The 24,630-nt window shown below is 36.4% G+C and overlaps 1 protein-coding gene across 1 annotated transcript; it reads right to left on the bottom strand.

Annotated features, from left to right (window-relative positions):
- Positions 1-7: 7 nt before the first annotated feature.
- LOC125853261 (isoleucine--tRNA ligase, chloroplastic/mitochondrial) lies at positions 8-19,619 on the bottom strand. The gene is made up of 22 exons (XM_049532930.1): positions 19,369-19,619; positions 18,524-18,722; positions 18,218-18,372; positions 18,039-18,140; positions 16,158-16,227; positions 14,958-15,070; positions 14,769-14,837; positions 14,397-14,504; positions 13,818-13,965; positions 12,428-12,659; positions 11,605-11,891; positions 11,338-11,474; positions 11,098-11,245; positions 10,424-10,555; positions 6,846-6,974; positions 6,151-6,278; positions 5,904-6,068; positions 5,443-5,568; positions 3,189-3,262; positions 1,559-1,808; positions 1,002-1,181; positions 8-594 (listed from the first exon to the last, which is right to left on the bottom strand). Exons 1-22 carry the CDS (start codon positions 19,465-19,467, stop codon positions 313-315), a joined length of 3,333 nt encoding a protein of 1,110 aa, XP_049388887.1. The 5' UTR covers positions 19,468-19,619; the 3' UTR covers positions 8-312.
- Positions 19,620-24,630: the final 5,011 nt, after the last annotated feature.

Genomic DNA, 24,630 nt, shown 5'->3' with positions numbered 1-24,630 from the left:
CTAAAAATAATCCTGTAATATACTGTTGGATTTGTTAAATAAGGTCTGAATCAAATCGATTACAAAAAACATCACAATACCAGTTAAATCACTATCTTTCTATTCATCAATGCATGTACAAAAATACTATCCTAACTTATAAAAAAAAGATATCTCTGTGTTTTTCTTTCTCTATTCTAATGAATTACATGAAAGACTTCGGTTGATGCCTCATATTTGGTAATGAAATTAAAATTTTTTGAAGACACAAGAATTACAGCTTGTAGTAGCTGTAAACCTCCAGATTTGTGGATCATGATATATTGATTAAGTTCATTGTGCTATAGCCTCCTTTGCTTCACTGTGTGTGACCTTGGATAAATCATCAAGATCACGAGCTTGCAGACTGATAACCACGGTGTGACAGCGGCCACATAGCAAAGGATGCTCAGTAAAAGAACCTACTTGAGGTGAATAATTCCAGCATCTGTCACATTTCGAGCCATTTGCACGAGATACACCAATCCAGATTTTGTCCCCTTCTTCCATGAGGTATTCTCCAGTGTACTGAACATCTTTAATCCTTTCATCTTGCAATGAGTTGAGAATCTCCACCTACGAAAATTGCAAGAATGCACTCATAAGATGTATAAAATCAAGAAAACCACTTACATTATGCGCTCAAAGAAGACATTTCTGTTATGGAGGCCTAGAATACCTAAACAGAGAGTATTTCACGTTTTAAGACTACTACCACACGTGTGTAACGAAATTCAGCTGAAAAGATGACCAATATTTGTTGCAAGTGTAACCAACCCAAAAAATATGACTGGTGTCAACTCAGAAGTAGGTTTTCAAGCGGATCCAATTTAGTTTGTTTCAGTCTCAAGTGAGCTAACACTAAAAAGAGGGGAAGGCAGGTACTCATAAAAGACAAGTAACGGACACATTTATACCAAGACCTATAGAATCTTGAGCATGAGTCCAAACTATACAAAGTTAAAATGAGTACTGCAGTATACCTGAGATGTTATAAATATGCGATGTAAAGCATCTGCCTCATTTGTAGGTTCACACATTTTGTTTAGTCTCTCAGCCAGGCTTTCATTAGAACAATGGAGATACAACTTGGCCTCTAAACTGGAACCAATCAACTTTCCACTTCGAGCTACTTCTAATGCTTTGTTAACTTCCGTCCTTAGCTGGTCATAGTTGTTCAAATTGTCATGATCAGAAAATGATTGGATAAGTAGCCTGAAGATAGTGACAATTCAATAGAAAGAAAATAGGCTCTGTCTGGCAGCATGAATGAAACCACGAATAGTTTAAATTATTAAACAAAATAGAATCTGATGTCATGGACAATCATTTGCTCCCTCAAATTTAAAGCTACCAATCTGCGCTGTGGATTTCTTGTATGGCATCATAGATAAACAGATATCAGCCCCCTTTGAGCTTCCTTAAGCAACTGGTCGCCAGATTGGAATACTAGGCCAAACTTAAGTTTAACCAACTGGTAACAGATAAAAGTATTGGGCCAAACTATGTGGGTTAGCTGGCTCAGATGTATAGCAGTTACCTCAAGAATTTTTCCCCAAAAGTCAACTTCTTCCCCTGGAAAGGAAAGGTATTCTGCATCTAGTTCAGGCCATCTTGACTCAAAAACAAATTTAGCAACATGCCCATCTTCAGCCGTATACTGAAAAGGAAGATGCTGCCACATATCCTCAGCCAAATGGGGTAAGATAGGAGCAATTATCCTTCCTATTGAAAGCAGATGGGCTTCAAGGACTGTTTGACAACTCCTCCTTGTAAAACTTGCACTCCCCCTGAAAATAACAAAAAAAAAATTATTAGGTAGTGTAAAATTCATTAAAAATGTACCAAGAAAGTACTCAAAGCATACAAACTACAGCACTGTTGTATCTGTTACAATCTCAAAACTTCTATAGAATCCATGTACTGAACTAAGTCTTCTACCAGATTTACCCTACACCAAAAGTACACATTGAAGACTCTATTTTTAAGTTTTAACAAAAGAATGATTCTTCTGATTCTCAAAATTTCTCTTATTTCTTTCCAACCAAATAGTCCAAAAGATGCAGAGAGGTATGGTTTTCCAGATTTGTGTTAATTATTTCCTGACTTTCTGATTCCGCCAACAAACCAATAGGCCTTTCACATTCTTTGGCATCATTTGTTGCACACCACTCATATTCAGGAACAGATCACGTAACTGCTTTGTATGATTGCAATGCGAAAACAGATGATCTGCAGATTCCTGAGAATTTTCACAGAAAACAAATCTACTGCACATAGTAATTCCTCTTCTCTGCAACATATGTTGACTTAAGCATGCATTTTTAACTGCAACTCAACCAATTTACACTAGCATCTGACTAAGCTTTCAATACAAGCTGTAGTTCATGTAACGAGCAGAAAGCTGGATTCAAAGCTCTTGGCCTACAATTTCTAATATAAAGAAAGTCCATAGCAGCAGAAGCCTCAATGTAAAGGAAGAGCAATGTACGCAATCCGCCACACAAAGTCAATTTTCAGAAGATCTTTCAGAACTCATATAACTCATACACGGGACATAGTACCTGTAAAATGATGACACTGAGTCAAGAATTGAGGTCTGAGAATACTAACTTCCCTAAGAGAAGTAGCTGGGATCTCAAGTTGAGAAAAGACCCAAAATAGTCCCTCATCTTTGGGTTAAGACTCAAAGTCATCCTTGAGTTTTCACATGGAGCACTAATAGTACCTCATGTTTGCAATATTGGTGCACTTTTGGTCCTCCCCTACCAGCAGCAGATCTCATTTGGTATAACTTCTTCTGATTATTTTTCTTCTTTCCAAAATATTGTATAAAAAGTACCTAAATACAGCTCATTTTGATGGCATTTGAATGGGTTTAATAGATAACGAGCCAAAAGGCAACTTCGGGATAAATCAAGTCTACAAACCGAATTGCAGGTTCAACAGAGGCCACCATCAGAAGTACCTTATACAAAGAGGGGCCAAAACTGAAAAATGAATCTTTCATAATTACAATATTTAAAGCTCTTTTAATATGGTAGCATGATGTCTTTGCTTTGTTTTATATTCTTTTGTTATTTTTTTAAAAAAAATCCAGCACTTGAAACATTAGACAAGCTTGGAAGAGAACAAAAGGTGAGAGTATGTAGAGATGCAACATGTATTACCCAACATAAAGCCGATCCTTCGCGACATCAAGATAGAAGTTTGAGAGGTCAACTATCACAAAGCGCTGAATCACCTGCACGGACATTAAAAATAATAACATAAAAATGGATGTCAGCTATTAAAGGGATGAAAGTAGTAAATAAGTATCAAAACAACTGTGACCATCAGCTGATAATCAAATTCATTTTGACAAAGATTGCCATAATATTGACAAGAAATAATGCTACATATTGTTAAAGACCGTAATCATTTATCTGACAAAGATTGCATTTTACTGGAGTAATATGTCAAATCTTTTGTAGGATCCTTGTTATCTTCTTGCCATAATATTGACAAGAAATTGCTACTGTGTCTTTGCTTCAATCTATTCCGGCCCCTCTCTCTCTCTCTCTCTCTCACACACACACACACACCAGCAGCAGCAGCCACTTTATAGCAGCTAAACCTCCTCCCTCATTTTTACACTAGGCCTTGACACAGCTGCAACTACATTTCCAACAAATACAATTTGCTGCTTTTGTACCTACATTCTCAGCTAAATTAGGTTACCTTCCATTGGAAATATTCAAGCTATTCTGTTTCAGAAGTGATCCAACATAGCACTAGATAATAATCAATCCATTCCCTCCCTGTTTTGCAGAAATATCCACCAGTAATGCTATTGGCAAGCCAAAACTAACTCCTAACAAGTTGATAGTTTTTCATCTAGCGCTTATAGAAATACACATCCACTAGTGGTGGAATTTAAGACCAGTCTGCATCTGGTGGATCATTTGGACAAAAAGAAACATAAGGTTTTTGAAGATAATGCTAACCGTTTCATAAAAATTAAGTTTATTTTATAATTTCATTTTACTTTTGGCGTAGAAACAATTGTACATGAGGATGAATATCCTGCATCTGGTGGATCATTTGGACAAAAAGAAACATAAGGTGCTTTGAAGATACTGTTAACTCTTTCATAAAGATTTAAGTTTATTTTATAATTTTGTTTTAATTTTGGTGTGGAAAGGAATTGTAAATGAGGATGAATAACTGTTAGGATTCATGGAATCCTTACATGATTTTAGGAATATTTTTTCTTTTTGCTCTACTTGTACATATTTGTCAGTACATCTTGGTGTTATGCAATATCAATAACATCGTTACTTTTCTCAACAACAAAAAGGGCAACCCTGTAGGCCTGTACACAAAGCGTGCCGCATTCACGCAGGGTTTAGGGAAAAACCACACCCCAAGGGAGTTTGGTGTGGGTAGCCTACATGACCTATAGGTTACTCAGAGACAACTTTACTATTACTCCAAGGCTCCCCTCCCCTTCTCCTTACTTTCTCAAAAAAAGTTAAGGAAATGCTCCTTCGCTGGATAAAAATCATTGTATTCAACAGGATTGGTGTGTTATGTTCCTTGTCATCAATCTTAAGGACTTCGATATTGACCTTCTATTTTTTCTTCTGTATTACCTTTTTCATCTGTTGAACAAATGTTTTCTTCCATACTTCTAGTGCTAAGCCTTGATCATTTTCCCAAAATATCCTCCATGCAGCCAGAACTCTTCAACAATCTTTAGTGCTCCACACTACGAAGTACAACTGCAGCGAGCTGACAGTCTCTAGAGAACTTCAGATTTTACACTCTGAAACTTTGGGCAGGATCTTGACTTCGATGTCTGATTGGTGGCTGAAATGGTTCTTTCTTTTTTTGGGGGAACTGACATGGTTTATATACTTGAATAAAGAATCTCAGTTTAGTTTCTAGTTTCTTCAGACTTCACATGATATCAAGTTTGATTTTTTTTTAACCATCGTATAACTATCAAGTAAAACTAGAACAAGAAGGAAAACTTCAGCCTTTAACCTTCTGAAACTTTGGCAGAGTTAGTGATGAAAGACTTGACGTTTACTGTGACTGGTAATAGAAATGGTGTTTACATCATTAAACATCGCTGCTAAAGTGCCACGTCTACCTAAACAATTAGTTCACATTGAAACACAGATACAACACAACTAATCTGCTAGTTGCAGCCATATTATCATCTGCAGATGCACTAAGACTAACGCACATAGTTTAAACCATGACTCAGACCCTCCCACTCTTGCACATAACAGAAACTGTTAAGCTCCTCCTTTTCTTCAAAATACACTCTCTTACTATCTTCAAGCATACAAGTTCCTTTTTCCAGGTAACCAAAGTTTAAGAGCCATCACATTTCAGGAACTTGAAACATCAACTTGGCTTTTAAAGAAACCATACCTGAAATATTTTGAAAAACTGATAACCATCATAGCTCTCTCTAATGTTGTTCACAACATTAGCAAGCTGGTATAATGCATGCTGATCAATCATTGGAAGATCACTATACGGGACTGTATAATCAGCCTGCAGAAAGAACATTTCAAATAAAACTTCAACTTCCAAAACTACCATGTCAAGTTGAACATCTAATTCAAGAATCAAGATAATTAATAAAATCAACTTTAACAAGTAAAAGTAATACTCAGTTCAAGAGTCGAGCATAAGAGGGATCATCTATGACACGGATTTCAAATGCTCTAGGTGTTTGTTTGTGTGCGCGCGCGCGTGTGTGTGTGTGAGAAAGAGAGAGAGAGAGAGAGAGCTTAGCGGAAAAAGAAGATGATGCTGCAAATATAATCAGAATATGTGCGTAAACATTTTCATTTGAAAATGGCATCAATTGAGATTGTTCAACCTACTTTCCAATCATGGAGATTTGCTAGAAGGAATCGGAGTGTTCCTCGCAATTTCCGGTATATGTCAGACATTTGACGAAGGACTTGAGGTCCAATTAGCATGTCGCCAGTATAGTCTACACTTGAAACCCAAAGCCTTAAGACATCAGCACTATATGGAGGATTTTCCTGTCAAACGAAAAGTAGAGATGTCATTTCTTGGCAAGAACATGTTGATTTGCACAAAAATTGCTGTAAATTGGAAACATACCTTCTGGTTTTTCCCTCCTTCAATCACCATCCTTGGATCAACAACATTTCCCAAAGATTTGCTCATTTTCAACCCCCTCTCATCCAGTACAAATCCATGTGTAATAACACCATGATAAGGGGCCTGACCTGCAATTATGACATGCAATGAAGAAATTTTTTTTTGAAACTGGTAAATGTAAGAATTATTAGAAGGTCGAAGAACCAAAACCTAAAAATAATGAAATCGGTAATTACTGTCATGTACTACGATCCCGTATTAAGTATTTTGACAATTTGCTTCTTTTACATCATCTGCCAATGTCTCCAATTTCCAAGAGTTTCTCCAAATCCTTTAGCCTCTTTCAGAGTATAACTTACCGCTGTTTTTTAAGGAGAAAAAGATGGTACACTATAGGTCTATGGATGAAGTCCACATAGTGGGGCAAGAGAGAGAGAGACCTTTATCAATAATAGCAGAGAGTAGAGAATATAGTCATAGTTTCAGATGTAGAAATTAAAGATCCATAGAGACAAAAGAGTTTAAGGGGATCACCAATTCCCCTGGACGTTCAAACATAACTCTGTTCTTTTCCTACTTCTCATAGCCGAGCTTGATATTTTCCATGGGAGAAAAAAGAGACTAATAAAAGATACTCTAAATTTTCTTAACTAATACTACAAAGGATCAAGAACAGGACTTCAAATGCCCCTTACCTTTTGTAGCAATACTTGTTAATAAGGAACTCTGGAACCAACCACGATGCTGATCTGTCCCCTCAAGATACAAATCTGCAGGGTAATTAAGGCTTTCTCTTTTGTCCAGCACCGCAGCCCACGAGGAACCTGTGTAAAGAGGGGTTAATTTATAATCCTAGTGCTAAAGAAAAATTACATAAGGGCCTAAACATGAAATATAGTTAGACAGCTAAAGCTGAACTTTGGCTGACAGAGGTTTAATTTCTTTTCAAGAACTTTGTGGTGGTAGTCAAGTCCACTTGACTTAGCCTGACACTCAGTTGGGTTCTTTCAGGACTTCGAATTATTTCAAGTGACAAACAACAATAAAGGCACACATGGATATGGGTCAATCCCCCAACCTTTCTAAACATCAAAGAAACAACAGAGAAGCAACAACATACTAGTGTAATCCCACAATGGGGTCTGGGGAGAGAAAAGTTACCCTTATCTCAAAAAAAAATGGGGTCTGGGGAGAGAAGGAAAAGACAACAATAATAGAGAAGACACAAAAAGGAAAAAATAGAGAGAGAGAAGGATGGAAGAAAAGGGAAGTGTAATCCCACAAGTGGGCCGGGGGAGGATGGTGTGTATGCAGCCTTACCCCTCCCCTACCTTGTGAAGGTAGAGAGGTTTCCTATAGACCCTTGCATCAAGTAAAGCATATCAAGATCAATAAATAAAGGAAATACAATAGTGAAGAAACCATATAGAAAATAATGGAGAAAAGAACAATAGCAACAACAAACAGTATGATAACTGAAGCAGAGCAACACCAGGTAATAATAAAAGAGAATAATACGGTAGCAGCCAGCAGGAGAGTACTAATAATAATACTGATAAGGAAAACTAGACAACACTCGACTACCTACTGACCTTCTGCCCTAATCCTCGACTTCCATATCCTCCTATCTAGGATCATGTTCTCGTTGAGCTGCAGATGTGTCATGTTCTATCTAATCACATCTCCTCAATATTTCTTCGGCCTACATCTGCTCTCCTAAGACCTACCATAGAAAACTTATCACACCTCCTCACTGGGACATTAAAGGATCTCCTCTTCACGTGCCCGAACCATCTCAGCTTCAACTCAGTCATCTTGTCCACCATGAAGGTCACTCTTGCCTTATCTCAAATATCTTTGTTCCTAATCATATCTCTCCTAGTATACCCACGCATTCATCTCAGTATCCTTATTACCGCTACTTACATCTTCTAGACATGCGAGTTCTTGACTGGCCGACTATTGGAGAGACATTTCAGAAAGTCCGTGTACATAATTCCAATAAGCATGCCACCAGCAAGATGATCAAGAAGCAATACAAAGAGAGTTGGTAGTCACATGCATTCTAGAGTTCAAAAAACACATTAGAATTAATTACACCAACTTCAAGAAATGACCAAGGATAAACAAGGGCTTGATCAGTGTTATAAAAAGTGAGGAAAAGCGCGCTTAAAGCGCGAGGCGTGGCGAAGCGAAGCCCCTGCCTGAAGCGAGGCAACATTGAAAAAGCGCTCGCTTCTACTGTAGAAGCGAGAAGCGCAAGAAAAGCGAAAGTGTGAAAAAGCGCGCTTAATTTGAAAAAGCGCTAATTAGGGTTTTTTTCAAAAAAACTATAAGGTCTTTTTTTTCTAAATTTCTGAAATCCGTACGCGACTTCACATACCTCTTTCGCAACTTCAAATTTATTTTTTGGACTGCTGCGACTGCTGGTGTAAGTTCTCTTCTTCTTCTCTTCTTCCATTCTTCTTTGCAACTGCTCTGCGACGTTTTTTTCTATTTTTGGTTGCTGCCAGGCCACTGCTGTAAGTTCTCTTCTCCTCTTCTTCTTCTTCTTCTTCTTCTTCTTCTTCTTCTCTTCTTCTTCTCTGCGAGGCTGCTGCGCTGTTTTTTTTGTTTTTTTTTTTAGTTGCTGCTGTGTGTTTTTCTATATTTTTATTGCTGCATTTTTTGTGATTTAATTATGTTTTTACTTTATATGTTATGACTTATGAGGATTATTGACTNGCTGCTGTAAGTTCTCTTCTTCTTCTCTTCTTCTGTTCTTCTTTGCAACTGCTCTGCGACGGTTTTTTCTATTTTTGGTTGCTGCCAGGCCACTGCTGTAAGTTCTCTTCTTCTTCTTCTTCTTCTTCTTCTTCTTCTTCTTCTTCTTCTTCTTTTCTTCTTCTTCTCTGCGAGGCTGCTGCGACTGATCTGCTACTGTTTTTTTTGTTTTTTTTGTGGTTGCTGCTGTGTGTTTTTCTATATTTTTATTGCTGCATTTTTTGTGATTTAATTATGTTTTTACTTTATATGTTATGACTTATGAGGATTATTGACTATCTATTTACTTTTAATCTAAGAATATATTACCTCTATTCAGTTATTTAATATTTTTTTTATTTTTATACTAAATATCACTTTACTTAAAAAAAGTGCGCGCTTCGCTTCTCGCTTCTGTGAAGCGATCCCTCGACGCTTTTTTCCGCTTCTCGCTTCCCAAAACACTGGGCTTGATCTTGATAGAACAAGAAATTCAGCAAACAATTAATACTAAGGTTCTGGTGTTCTGCTGATCAACCTTCAGTGTTCGAATACTAAATTTTAAGATTTGGGGGTACAGATCTAGGTACGAATACGGGTGCGGGACTTTAGTTGATTGTTGACCAAAGAAAGTGTTGGAGAGAAAAAGGAAGAAATTCAAATATAAAATAATATCTCTTTTTTTTTCTAACGACAAAGGAACTTACAGGCGGACATTTTCGAGCTTTAGCGAGAATAGCGGTAATTGAATCGAGAATGGAAAGTCTTCACTAATTTGGCTTAAACTATTTCAAACATCTACGAATAGATTTATATAAATATGCCTAATTTATGGACTACTTGAATGGAAAGGAATGCATGAATATTTTAGAGCAAGTTTGAATCAGTAATTATTATTTAGTACATATGCTCCTAACAATTTTTTGGCTATTGCAAATGAGAGGTCATGATAGACTTCTTCAGTTCATTGCACATTCAATAGTGATGTTTTTTTTCCAACATTCAATAGAGATGTTGACCTGTAAATAACTTTAAAGTATCTTCTGGTTGTTGACTTCTTAATAAAAGTATCTTTTAATGATATTAACGAACATATGCCTAAATTTATTTTTATTTTCTTCGAAAAGGCATATGCCTAAATTTGTTTCACCCTAGCTTTTGTTTTGATTTCCAATATTGGTCAAAGTAACCAAGATCGATTGACCAGATCCGGTATGGACCTATACCCATGTCTTTTCGACACAGGTGCAGCACCGAAAGTGAAGAGTACTAGCAATTCTAAAATAACCCAAAAAGTTCTTACAAAGCTAGTTTAACCAAACTTTAAAATTAACCCAAACACACTCTAGTATTGATGAATAGATGAGGTTGCTTTCCAAATACAAGAAGAAGCAAAGTAGAAACTAATAGATGATTAGATTTTAACCATGGTGCCATAAAGTTTCAAACAATCAATGATCAACATTTATCCCCACAAAGGAAATTGTTTGAGCTAGTTCAACAGGTAGAGTACCGAAAGAAGCTATATCACCTGAGTCAAACCAGACATCCATTGTATCAGTCCCTTTTTCATAGTTTGATGCTTTATCGCGATATTTCTCAGGAAGTAATTCCTCCACTGCCATGTACCACCATGCATCACTTCCTTTTTGGGAAATTATAGCTGCAAAATCATGATTCGGTGTGAGGTTAACATTAGAATATTCTAAACACAAACTAAAGATTTTAATATTTAATACTCCCTCGGTTTCAATTTATTTGCCTGGTTTTAACCTGGCACTCAGTCGGAAATGCCAAATACTATGAAAGATTTGATGTTCAGATTGAAGAGCAGGAGAAGGAAGAGAAAATGAAGGGCTGGAATGTGATTCTACTTGCTTTAATGTGAATAGTTTAAAGAGAAAGAAATGAGAGAGCTTTTGAAGGTGTAGAGTCGAGTATCTCTAGACTATAGAGTAGTCTCCGTTCCCTTATTTTCTTTTGGTGTGAACAGAAATTTCCTAGTTGTATAGATGATTGGGTGGAGTTTATAGAGAATCATATCCTTTTGTAGATTCTTTACCTTTTGGTATACCCCTTGTATACGTCCAGCTTAGCCACATTTTATGAATGAAAATACATGTACTTGATCAGAGAAATTATCATGCTCCTATAAAAATCCAGCGTAACAGAGAAGTACAGGAAATCACAACATGAGGGATTTACATTTGATATGATCGATAGTCTCTTCATTCATCAGTGGCTCCTTTGATTCAACATGGTAAAAAACTGGAATGGGGACTCCCCATGTCCTTTGGCGTGATATACACCAATCAGAGCGGCCAGATGTCATAGCAGAAATACGGTTTACTGCCTGGACAGAATCATATTATTCAGTTACAAAGCCACTAGAGGACCAGATGCCATCTTCAACAAATCTGAGAGCCTAAGAAGTATAACAAATACCTGAGAAGGAATCCATGTTACTTGGTTGATTGCATCCATTGCAGCATCACGAAATCCTTCCACTGATGCAAACCATTGTTCAGTAGCCCTGAATATAGTAGGCTTCTTTGTTCTCCAGTCATAAGGGTATTTGTGTTCTGCACAACATTTATTTATTAGAAGAGAAAACAAGGATTAGATTCAGAAAGAATATCAACAATATTTAATGAATCACAGGAGACTTATAGGTTGCAGACATCCGGAATAGGCACTGAAAAAACCACTTACTGTATGGCTCTACCATAACCATTGACAGGTGTTCATCCAAGTAATCAATAACAGCAACATTGCCATTGCCAAGCACATCAAGCCCCCTAAATTGTCCAGCTTCTTCTGTAAATACCCCATCATCGTCAACAGGGGAAACTAAAGGCAAACCGTATTTCAAGCCGGTAACATAATCTTCCTGTCCATGACCAGGTGCGGTATGAACTAATCCAGTTCCTGACTCTGTTGTAATGTAATCACCACCAACGACAATGGGGCATTCCCGGCTATCTATAGGATGGGTGTACCTGAGAAAAGTTGGAAGTAGGTTTCTGAAGTAATAAACAATTCCTCTCTAGTAACAAGTGTGAGAAACTCATGGACAACAGTATTTTGTTTTTTTGATAACCAACTCATGCAGAACAGTATTGACAACTTCGTCATGAACTATCGGACCACATGGTTTATACATAAGGTCCATCCTTTAACATGGACTTTTGACAGAATATACTCGTGAAAAATAATGGAAATATACCATTTGAAAAAAAAATTCTAAACAATGATGTTCGGGCCAGCTTGCGCGCACCTCGATTATTCCTCCGGGTACCTGCTACCTCCCACCAGCATAGGTACCGGTTAATCCCACCAAAGCTTAGGCAAATGGAAACAAATCACTTAGTGTTTTTTTGCATCAGCAGAGCTGAGATATGAACCTGAAACCTCGTGGTTCTTCTCCCAGCTCATTGACCACTAGGCCACGCCTTAGGGTGCTACCATTTGAATTGTATATGGCAGCATAAAATAATAAGTTGGGACAACCAAGCTTACAAGATCAACACTTCACCTGCAATTTTCAAGATCTGAACCCAGAACTGTTTTCTTCAAGGTAAGCTTCAAGCCCCATTTTGATTCTAATGTTGATACAAGGTCCAGAGCTACAATAAGATGTAGACTTTTATCGCCCTTCATGAAATTTCCAAACCTCTTCTTTCCATCACCAGAAGATGTAGAACCATCTACAGAGGCTGAGGAAACTTCAACAATGGCATATTGAAGCTTGTTATTTACCGCAACAGCTGCAAACCCCCACATATATTATTAGACAATAGTTGTACCTCAATATATGAACAGAAATGGAAAAAATGAATTTCCATACCATGACTTGATGAGCCTTAACTATAGAAAAGCCAAGCAAAACTTCACATGATAAAAGACTAGCAGCACTTATATTTTGTTGAGAGAATGGACTGTGCTAAATAAATTCAATTTTAAAGCAAAACAAGAACTTCACTTGAAAAGGAAAATATATTTAGCATGCCAAACTATAGTGCAACCTCGCAAACCCGAAATGCTTCCAAATTCTGAAATTTGAGAACAAATCAAACATTGGTTACTTAAGCCTTTCACAGACACAACTTTATCTAGTTCATATATTTACTTCTCACAAAAAGGCAGGAAAAAGGATGTAGCATAAAGATGGACACTGAAATACACACTAACCCGGTTCAGCAAATGATACTCCCCCAAGAAGCAGATTCCTCAAAATATAAAGCAATAACAGAAATAATAAGTGAAAAGCTCAATCTCACTAAGCAACGGATATAAACTCAATTGTGAAGAAGCGGACCTTGGGTCTAGCTCAACCCAATAGCTAGATCACAAGGAGAGAATAGCAGAAGACAATATAAGAAGACCATAAACCATTTCCTCAGTGAATGTAGGACTTAACACCCCCTGTACGTCTAAACAACTGGAGTGTGGATAACATAACACGAATGCCCAACACTGAAAAACACAACAGGGATCGATGGGTTTGGCGAGGATACCATGTGAAGAAATGGACCTTGGGCCTAACTTAGCCTCAAAAGCTAGCTCATGAGTGAATCGCATCAGCAATATCTGGTGTTTGGGTGTTTTTATATACTCAATTCATAAATGGCTATGTCGTGCAGTGCCAAATCATGCACACTTATCTTAGACAATTTTTCCCAGATTATAGTTAACCATTTCGTGTTTTTATGTGTCATTTTACAACAGTGACAAATACAATATCTTGAACATAGAACTACCACTGTCCAGCAGGAAATATTTTACTCGAAGCCTTAGTTCCACTGTCTTATGCTAGATGAAAAGTTCCAGCTAATAAATTCGAAGCATAACACCTTTTCTAAGTTGGACTAGTTAAAGAAAAGGCGGAAAAGTTCAAACTGTGATGATTTCGCAAAACACCTTACCAGCATTAGCTGGTATTGTCCAAGGAGTTGTTGTCCAAATTGCCAAGCATAGATTGGGCAAGAATTCTTTCAATGAGTCACATGAAGCTGGTACACCAACTAGTCTGAAAATAGCATACATGCTCTTTGACACATGCTCCTCATTATACTGCATATAAACTTCATTGATGTCAGAGAGAACCATGTATATACACACAAACAAAATATATACATATACAAAAACACATATGTAGAGACATATTCATATAACTACATGAATAGCAGGTCAAAGTAACGATGTTCAGCCTTTCCAGTAAATTACTTATGATATAATATATTTCAAATCAAACAAAAGGAGAGGAGACATTAACCAGACCAAATTTCTTCTAGTAAAAATAAAATGGGAAATACAACAATGATATGACCCAGACTGTACTATTACCCAGACAACTTACGAGGTTTCACCTTCATCTGCCAAAAAATAGCAGAATCCACTGCCTTGTCAATCATTCAAGTTCTACCAACCTCCCAGGTCAAATCAACAGTCGCATAGAAAGTAGGATTCTTCGAGAAAAAGCAACAATTTACAAGTTCAAATACCTCTAGTTCAGCCTCTGCAAGTGCAGTTCGAGATGAGGGACTCCAATGAACTGGTTTCCTGCCTCTGTATATAAAACCTTGAATTGCCATCTGGCCAAATACTTCAATCTAGTAGAGAAGCATCAAGCAGGAAAAAAGATCTTTGTAAGACTGGCTTGAATAATTATTGTCAATATAAAAAAGAAAAACATGCAATTTACTCGTCAAAGAGAAAGCACTAGTGGTAGCTTACATAACAAGGAAAGAAATAGAAGGCACACAAAACATATAGTGCAGAAGCAAACCAGAAAAGTTTGGCCAATCATAAGAGCAGAACTATGGGAGATTCAGCTAAACACATTGAAGGGGCTATAAGAATTGCAGTAACCATACCTGTGCAGCTTCATATTCTGGGTGAAGAGTTAGATAGTGCTGATCCCAGTCAGCCCATACTCCGTAGCGCTGCATGCATCTCAGGACCATAGATGTTAGCATTAGGAATAAAGCAGAATAACAAGAAAGGAGGAATAGAAGGTCAATGATGAAAGAATACAGAACAGGAAGTAGCAAAATATAAACAACCTTAAATGATGCCATCTGACTCTGCACAGTTGATTTTGCAAATTTGGCTGCCTTGTTTCTCAATTTTAGAGGTGTAAGCTCCTTTCTGGCATCATCGTCTAGTGACTGTAACACTGAAGTTAAAATAAGCTGTCATGCCACCAAAATACAAATTAGGGGGCACAGACGGAACAGAGAAGCATATGAGTATATCTTCTTCTTTTTACAAGGAGAAAGCATACGAGTATGTTCTAAAATTTTGGTACCCTTATTCCATATCTTTTATCCACAATCCAGATATTTCAGCATGAATTATAAAAATCTTCTTTTTTATAAGGTACAGCATGAATCAAGACACTCAGAATAAGAAGTTACATTTTCCCAAAGCATAGTCTTGCCAAATAGTTTAAGGAATAAGATGGAGTAGCATGAGAATGCCAGCTTGCTAATCATAAGGACCTGATAAAGCATGTGAAAGAAAAGAACTTTAGGCAGATGGTGTTTCCACAGAGACTCTGCAGTACTCCCTATTATACCTTCTACACAAAAGGACCAGGCTTCACTGAGGAGAAGGTTGTGGCACACTTTCTAATCAGGAACCAAGGAAAAAAACAATCAATTGGATTCAAGGGAAACAGTGGATGTTATCCCATGGTTGTACTTGGGACTACAAGCTCTCAAACCAATAATAGCTCTACGTTTCTTACATCTCAAAGAAACATGGAAATTGTCTCAGAGATTGGTTTTGATCAGGAAAAAGACAACCAGAAGTACACATGATCTATAATTTTGAGAAATACCAGTGTAGCTAAGTCAAAGAATCAAAAAGAGAGTAGGCAAAGGACAACAAAAGTCAATCAAAGAATTGTAATCGACCCTAAGTAAAGCTATATGTAAAGCACAGGCAACCATCTGGCATCTGCAACTTCGATTTGTAATTGGTTCACAATTTTTGGAAATTCGGACAAGGTATTTTGCATCAGAAATGCTTTAGCAACAACTAATGTCTGCTTCTTGAATATAACAATTGAAGTAGCCCAGAGGCAAAGTACTTCACCAAATTGGTACTCTTTAAGGATAAAGCCAACTTTGGTAAGCACATTCTCAGTAACTGCTGGTTAGGTCTGCTAACATAGACTAGTCTCATATATTAACTATCCAGAGTTAAGCACAGGAATATTAAACAAACTTAACTGAAGCTGCACAAGCAATGATGTTTACCTTTTAATTCAATTGGTAAGCCATGGCAATCCCAACCTGGAACATACTGAACTCTAAAGTTTTGAAGAAGCTGAAAAAACAGAAGGACTAATGAGATATGACAAAAAATCTAATAGACAGATATGAAATACGTGCAGGGGTGACACCGTGACAGCTGTTAATTCTAAAGAGAGCATTTCAACTTTGACATAATTAGTAAAACACAACATAATTGTGGGCACCAGAAATGCCTGGAAGGTAGCCTATGAGAATCAATTGTTAACTCACAATAGTGTTCACTTGACTGATGAGTCCATATAACAAAATTTAGGCAACAGAGATCACACTAGACATCAACTAGACTGAACAATACTACAGCTATCATAGCACTTTGAAATGTTAAAATTTTGAAGCAGCCTCATGTTAAAGCCTTAAAACCTTTCTTTTTCTTATTTATTTGTCCACTACAACTCTTATCTAAAGATTCACAGGTAGTAACCTGCTTGTTTCATGTGCTTAAGCTAGCCAACCTGGATGCAAAACGATCGGTTTATCCAAATCTAGTTGATAACAGCAGACGAAACTATAAATCTTACCTAAAGATTCACGGATAATAACCTGATTGTTTCATGAGCTTAGGCTAGCCAACATTGATGCAAAACGATCTGTTTATCCAAATCTAATTGATAAAAGCAGGTGATATTATACTACATCTCAAACTATGTAGGCAAATCATGTAATATTGCTAAGTGAAAACTGAGAAGTAAAAGAAATATTTTGCCAAATTATCTGACAACACCAACGACTATAGAAATTAGATAAAGCACAGCTAGTCTTCATTTATGTTCCACTCTGTAAGATATAGAAGGATTTATCTTTCTCTACCATCTTTGTTTGTTTTCCCACCTGATGAGGGGTGAAAATGCAGTGCGCCGCATTGTGAGCTACATACACTCAGGTTTGTTTTGGCTCAACTTGCCATGTTCATTTTCAGGCTCCAGTAAGGAAGTGACTGAGGTTGATGTTTGTAGGCGATTTATTAATGCAGCCTTCTGACCATACACTCAGCCTGCTTTCTTCTACAACCTTTATTCAGCAAGTAACAGCGTGTATTCTCAAGCATTTATTTATACAAGGAACATGGTTGTAGGCGATTTATTAATGCAGCACCTTAAGATATTTAGATACCATATGAGCTATGGTTTGCTCATTTGGTTATATTGTATATTGGAAAGTTTTGATAGATTTCAGAGACTGTGGGGTTTTGCATGTGCAAACAAAATTTCAACTTCAAATCAATCTCTACCCAAATCAATGATTTCAAATCATGATTTCCAGTTCATGTCCAAACACCTACTTATAAAGTATGTTTCATCTGATACTGCAGAAGATTCACCTTTTATCTGTCCCAAGAGCTACACAATGACATCACTTTATGAAGCCTTAATGAAGGACTTATGTTTATCAAGTATGGTGAAAAGAACGGAATTAACTTTATGATGAGGGGTTTCACTATCACAAAATGATTTAACTCAACAGAGAATTTCCACAGATGAATCTCAAAGTATCTCAACAGGGCTCATTACCAGTAAAATGTTCCATGTTATCAGATCAAGACTTGAAAGTGAGTAACTCACAGGCTCAACACTCTCAACGGATTACCTATAATCAAACATGGCAAATCAAATATGATCTACCCGAATGGTCAAAGCAGTGACTGTTCATAACTTGATACCTAAATCCAAATGTCCCAATCAAGAATTTACTCATCAGCACACAACAAGCTAAAGTACTATCGCTGCTTGAAAGCTAACCACCAAAGAAAACCACCAAATGTGTTTCTACTTAGTTCAATGCACATACAGCAAAAAGAACTACAAAAGGGTGAGCTTACATACGAACCTTATAACGATTAATAATGTCCTTCAAGATTTTATTCAGAGCATGTCCCATGTGTAAGTCACCATTTGCATAAGGAGGTCCATCATGCAGAACGAAAGTGCCCTATCAAGAAACTCTAAGCATTAGTCAAAAGCAATTATCATTTGTAAAGACGCTTAAGTCAGTCTTCGAGCACTCACCCCATTGTTCCTGTCAACAACTCTTTTAAAAACCTGGTTGTCATCCCATATTTTCTGAAGTTCAGGTTCCCTAACTGTGGAATTTGCTCGCAAGCCAAAGGCAGTTTTTGGAAGATCAACTGTGTCCTTGTATTTCCCATCATCCTGCTTAGCCCCTGAACAGTGGACAATATCAAGCAGGCCAGTCAGTTTACAACGCTGCATCTTGTCAGCAACAACCAAAGTGACTAGTAACTAAATATAGCCTACGTTCATTTTGTATTCAGAAAACCATATTGTCCAGCAAAGTCAAGTCACTTTCCCTACCTTCAGACCTTTTCTTGGCCGCCATTACTGGTCCACGTGACCTCCTCTTCCCGGAGAGACAAGAATCATCATTGGAGTAGGTAGAGTAGCGGGTCATGTTCATAAGAGAGAAAACTCTAGCAGAAGAGCTACTCCTTAAATTTAACAGGCTAACTGAAGTGGTTTCCCTTAAGGATGAGCAACTCTTTAATGACCAAAGCTGAGCAATATAAAAGATTCTACATCAGCCACATGAAGTGTAAATGAATATGCCACAACATTCAAAGAAATCAACCACGATATAAGTAGGTGGAAGCAAAGAATATATAGCTGCTCAAATATGAAGTGTAAAAGAGTGGCATTTCATCAAGCATCTAGCATGCCAACAATAATCATAGGAAAAATGGGTGAAGCAACAACACTTAAGCAGATACACAAAATAAAGCAACGCCAATTGGTCCTATTCCTTCTGGGAAAGAAAGTTACTTCCAACAAATGAATGATCACATTAAGAATAAGTAAAGAACAGAATAATAGCTCAATTAGAAAGACGAGCTCCTGATCAAGCAGCCAGTATTATAACAATATTCAAGACTCTTTACAAAAAAAATATGAGTAGAGGCAACAATCCATTATGCAGATATACACAATAAATTGACACCCCAATTGATACTTAATCCCTTCTGGCGACAAAGTTACAATTAACCAAAGAAAAATTAAATCTTGACGGCATAAAGCTGTCATTTTTTTCAATAGTCGACTAAAATGACATTCATAAGATTCATATTAATAAGAAATTTAGGAAAAGCAATGAAACCCATCAAAATGACAACTTTTATTTAACAAGAAAACTCATAAAAAAGAACCTTATAAGAAGAGGTTTGCATTGCCATTTTGGCTCTAGCAAGGGCAAAGACAACTGAATTCGAAGCAGTGATGCGTTTAGGAAAAAAAGTGGCCTCCATTCATTTGAAAGTTTGAAGCTTTCTTCTTCTGCTGCTTTGACTACAGAAGAGGGAAAAACAAGCTGCGTCTCTGCTTTGTGGATAACTGAACTAGGCAACAAGCTGCTATGCGCCGTGCCTTGGCGTTTGCGATTTCAGCTCCTTTATTTCCCCCATAATTGTATTTTGTGCCTTTGCTCTTGTGATTTTCTTGAAAAGAATTGCACTTCCAACCCTTCTAGTTTGTACTAGATACATAAAAGCCCATGTCAACACACGTTTAATATATGTTATTTCTTTTGTCGTAATTTATATGATATGTAGATGGAATTTAGAGAGTCAACTGTTTTTTTTTTCGCACACACAACACAAATTTCACTAGTTTAGGGGTTAATTACTTGTTTGCTAGTTAGTTTTTGATATTACAATGTCTACCATATTTTAATCCCTAAATACATGTATTTACGATGTCCATATACATATATTTTAAATAGGAGTAGATGACCACATATTAATCCAAATTTAAAATGAATTAAATTAAGAATTCAAGATTTTTGTTCTAGTTTGGCCTTTGTCTTTTCCAATTTTTCCAAATATCCTTCCTTGGGTGCAAATATGATAATGCTTTCATATTTTTTTTCTTGTTCCCTGCATCATGAATTTGCTGTAATTTTAATTTTGAATTCCTATAATCTTTATAAGCGAGAATCATTTCTTTCGTTTTTCCTTTTGTTAGTTTATAAAAATATATTACATGTATTTACGACGTCTAGATACATATATCTTAAATAGAAGTAGATGACCATTTATTAATCCCAATTTAAAATTAATTAAATCAAAAACTCAAGTTTTTTGTTCTAATTTGGCCTCTGTCTTCTCCTATTTTTCCAAAATTCCTTCCTTGGGTGCAAATGTGATAATACTTTCGTATTTTTTTCTTGTTCATCGCATCATTGGATTTGCTCTAATTTTAATTTTGAATTCCTATAATTTTTATTGGCAAGGATCATTTTTTTTTCCTTTTGTTAGTTTATAAAAATATATCACAATATTTTTGCTGTGCAAAGGTACACAATCAATGACTGTTTATTTCAAAATAATCTTATTTTATTTTTCTCAAAATTTCCATAGAGAAGAGTTGTGGCAGGTATTCAATCCATAATGTTTTTATCATATCTCGACTCATTCACTTTCAGAATGATCGAGTATTCATGGTGTTTATCACAAGCCACATTCTTTTCAAGAAATATATTAATCATTTGTATGTGCTTCATAAGTTTACATTATAAGCTCATTGTCATATCTTTGAAATTTATCGTTTTTTGTATGGTATACCTTAACATCAAGGTCAAGTGTACCACCACTTTATCTTCCTTTCTTTTAATGGAAGATCTGTAAAACTTATCAAATTAGGTCATACGACAATCGCGTGTCTAATGACCTTTCATATTATTTTGATGACAAAAATTACATTCATATTTCGAAGGATTATCGGAGAACCCATAGTATTTTACATTTTTACCATATTGATAACTATTATTATTTGGTCTTTTGTCATATCGGCAATGTTCATTTGTACAACCGCAATAATCATTGTCATCTTTCATGCATACTACTACCATAATCACATAAGAGAGTTATTCAAATCAATTGGAGGAATTTTATGACTTTTAATCAAAAGTATATTGTTTTGCCTTAGTCATCATCTTATCATCAAATAGTACACTGAGACTCGAACTCAATGTATTGTCCCTAAGAAGGTGTGTTAAGTCATAATTTGTTAGGACTTGAACCGAACATCTTATCATCATAATGCACCCAAATTTTAATCTGATATCTTACCCTTTAATACGATGGGACTTAAATGTACGGATTCAAAAGATTGTGAAAACATAGACAATCTAAACATCCATAAATCCTATCAATTATTCATGATCGTAGAACTATATGATTATCTCTCTCTCTCTCTCTCTCTCTCTCTCTCTCTCTCTCTCTCTCTCTCACACACACACACACACACATATATATATATATATATATATATCTTTGATGAATAAAACTATAGGTTATGGCAGAGAAAGGACCCTTTTAATCAAGAGAATTTTTTAACGTTATTCTCACTTTTCATCATCGTGAGTAGTGGAGATGGTGGGTAGTTTTAAAACTACCAGGCAACACCCCATCTTTATGGGTAGTTGAAAGTTACTAGGTAACTTTCCTTACCCGTCTTTATGGGTAGTTTAAACTTACTAGGTAAATTTTCCATCTTTAGGATTTAACTTACATTAATTATTAAACCAAAATATAATTATGTGGACCATAAAAATTTACATTCTCCCATTTGGCGCACAATCTTTAAATTAATGGTTTAATATGTATGTTAATCGTCATGTGCACAATTGATGTTACATCCAACATCATTCGTCTTCATTAAGTAAATCAACTAATATGAGTCATGGCAATTGTACACCACTTTATTTGGCATAGTCCCTTCCATGCACTACAATATTAGTCTACTACCTAATACAACCTTTAAAATACATAATGGTCCACAATAATGCTTAGAATATTTTATCTAAGTCAAAACCTGTCATCATCATTCTCAACATTAAATATACAAGAGAAAACAGGTAACAATATATATACATATATCGGGCTCAAAATGTCAATTTACATGAACATGATAAAATATTTACATAAAGTCATTCATTGCCATCAATAATGCTCATTCTTTCAACATGTTCAACAAATATTTTGGGTGATAATCCTTTTGCCAAAGGATCGACAATCATAAGCTTGGTGCTAACATGTTCAACTGTCACTTTATATTTTTGTACTTCTTCTTTAACCGAAAAATACTTCAATTCCATATGTTTTGTAACATCTCGCACCTAGAAACGGCTATAAAGAGTTTAAAATATGAAAATATTGATTTTTGGGAAGAATAAGGAAATCTAGAAATTGTCTAAGTTAAGAAAGTGAGTTTTGGCCATTTTCAAACGGCCATAACTCCTAGCTCAGGAGAAGTTAGGAGAATCTCTTGATATGGTTGGAAAGACCTTGGAGAGATATTTCCAACGCCGCCGAGATTGCACAATTTCGACATCATATGAGTGAGATATGCCTTTCGGAAGTTGGGTTGTTGGATTGAGCAAAGTCCCAATCCGGATTTAGGGAAGGGCAAAGTAGTCTTTTCCCTAATTAATTTCCTAATTTGATTTTAGGGATTTATTGGGGTAAAAACAGAACCTAAATCAGTTTTGGAAAATTTAAGAACGCTTAGGGCTTGGAGAAGAGAGAAAGGAAGAAAGAACGGGAGAAAAAGGCAAGAATTCGTCAAGATCATCCAAGCTTGCAAGTGGAATTCGTCGGGGGTGATCCCAATTAAGGTATGTGAGATCTTTTTTTGTTGGGTTAGTTCATCCATACACCAACTTGTTTCAATCCAATTGTTTTGAGTTGGTTACATGTTGAAGAAGTAAGGTTCTTGAAGAACAAATTGTAAAATTCTTGTTGGTTGAGTTGTTGATGCTTGGGGGTGAATTGATTCATGTTTCCGAGTTTTTTTTGAGTTAGATTGGTTGTATATTGAGGGTACAATTGATCCTAAGTGTTTGGGGAAGGAACTATGGAAGTTAGGGAGGTTTAGAGAGGAAGAACGGAAGAGAAAAGTCGGAAGTCGCTGGGCAAAAAGGCAGGGGCGTTGCGCCTACCAGAGCGCCACAAAAACTTCTCTGAAGTTTGGCCTCTGGCGTGTCGCGCCAGCCAGACTTCTCTGAAGTTTGAGGGCTGGCGCCCCGCGCCTCTTAGAGCGCCAGGGATGCTAGTTCTCCCCATTTGTTCCCCACCTTTCCGTACTTGTTCCTAAGTTGTACATATGTTTTCTAGTTGTTTCCAACACTCTAAGGTACATCTAAACATCATGAAATCATCCATAAACATGAGATCATGAACCTTGAATCCATAATTCAATTCAAGGAAAGTTAAGATCAAAGTCAAAGAGGTTAAAAGTCAAAGTATAGAAGTTAAGAAGCAAGTCAAAGCCAAGTTTCTTAAAGTTTTCAAGAGTCTTTAACAAACGTTTTAACTTCGTTTTAAGGCTCAAGTTTCAAGTTAAGCAAAGAGTAAAGAGTTGAGTCCATTTCTCAAAAAGCTATAAGGGAACTAAGTATTTCCAAAGATTTTATAAATGTTTTCACATTTGAGCAAGAAAAGGGAACGTCGATTCCAAGAGAGCTTTTAATCTAAGTTTTGAGTAATTATCTTAATTCAAAGAAAGAGTTTTTTTTTTACAAACATATGAGCTAAGTATATTTTGGGAGTAGTATTGAGCACCGATATGGGGATGCGAGTTCATATTAACTCAAGTCTCCATAAACCATGTAGCCATCATGGGTAGTAAAGGATCATACTTTTTAGATAAATCCTTAAGATGTTTTTAGCATAGACTAGTGGATCCACTAAGTTAAGCGTTCTATATGATGGCAAAGTATAGGACAGTTCTGGCAGCGTGGGCAAGACGTTGTATCACCACTTAGGCTCATAGTGGTGGTTGTCGGTTAGAGAATCTCCCACAAAAGTTATATTACTTTTATATTTAAGTAAAGTTGAGTTTGTTAGTGCTTTATCTTTAACAAACTAAGTTGTTTACACTGTTTTACAAGCTTTATATATATTGCATGTGTCTTATTGCTTTATATTGAGTTCAGTTGTTCATGAGTTAAACAAAGCCAAGGTAAGTGTTCATTTGTACTCCTTTCAAACTTAAGTTGTTGTTTAGCTTTCCAACTCGCATACTCGTACATTTAATGTACTGATGCCAGTTAGCCTGCATCTTATTATGATACAGATACAGGTAACCAGGATCAACATCCAGCACGCCGTTGATCTAGTTGAGAACTCCAGAGTCAGTGGTGAGCCTCCTTGCATTTCAGAGGACTCTGTTATTTCGCTTTCCTAGTTTTGCTCTATTAGGATGTTGTGGGGTCTGTCCCTATATCCATCTCAGTATTATAGAGGCTTCATAGACAGTCAGGCAGTTAGTATTGAGTCTCTCATCTATGTATTTGCAGATACTTTGTTTTGAGACATAAGTTGTCATTTTGGTAAGATGTTACCATTTAAACTATTGCATTGAGTTTATTCTGTTGAGTTAAGTCTTTCACTGAGTTAAGTAAGCCAGGC

This window comes from Solanum stenotomum, chromosome 1 (assembly GCF_019186545.1).
Source record: "Solanum stenotomum isolate F172 chromosome 1, ASM1918654v1, whole genome shotgun sequence".
NCBI classification, from domain to species: domain Eukaryota; kingdom Viridiplantae; phylum Streptophyta; class Magnoliopsida; order Solanales; family Solanaceae; genus Solanum; species Solanum stenotomum.
This window is presented reverse-complemented; position numbering and strand designations above follow the sequence as displayed.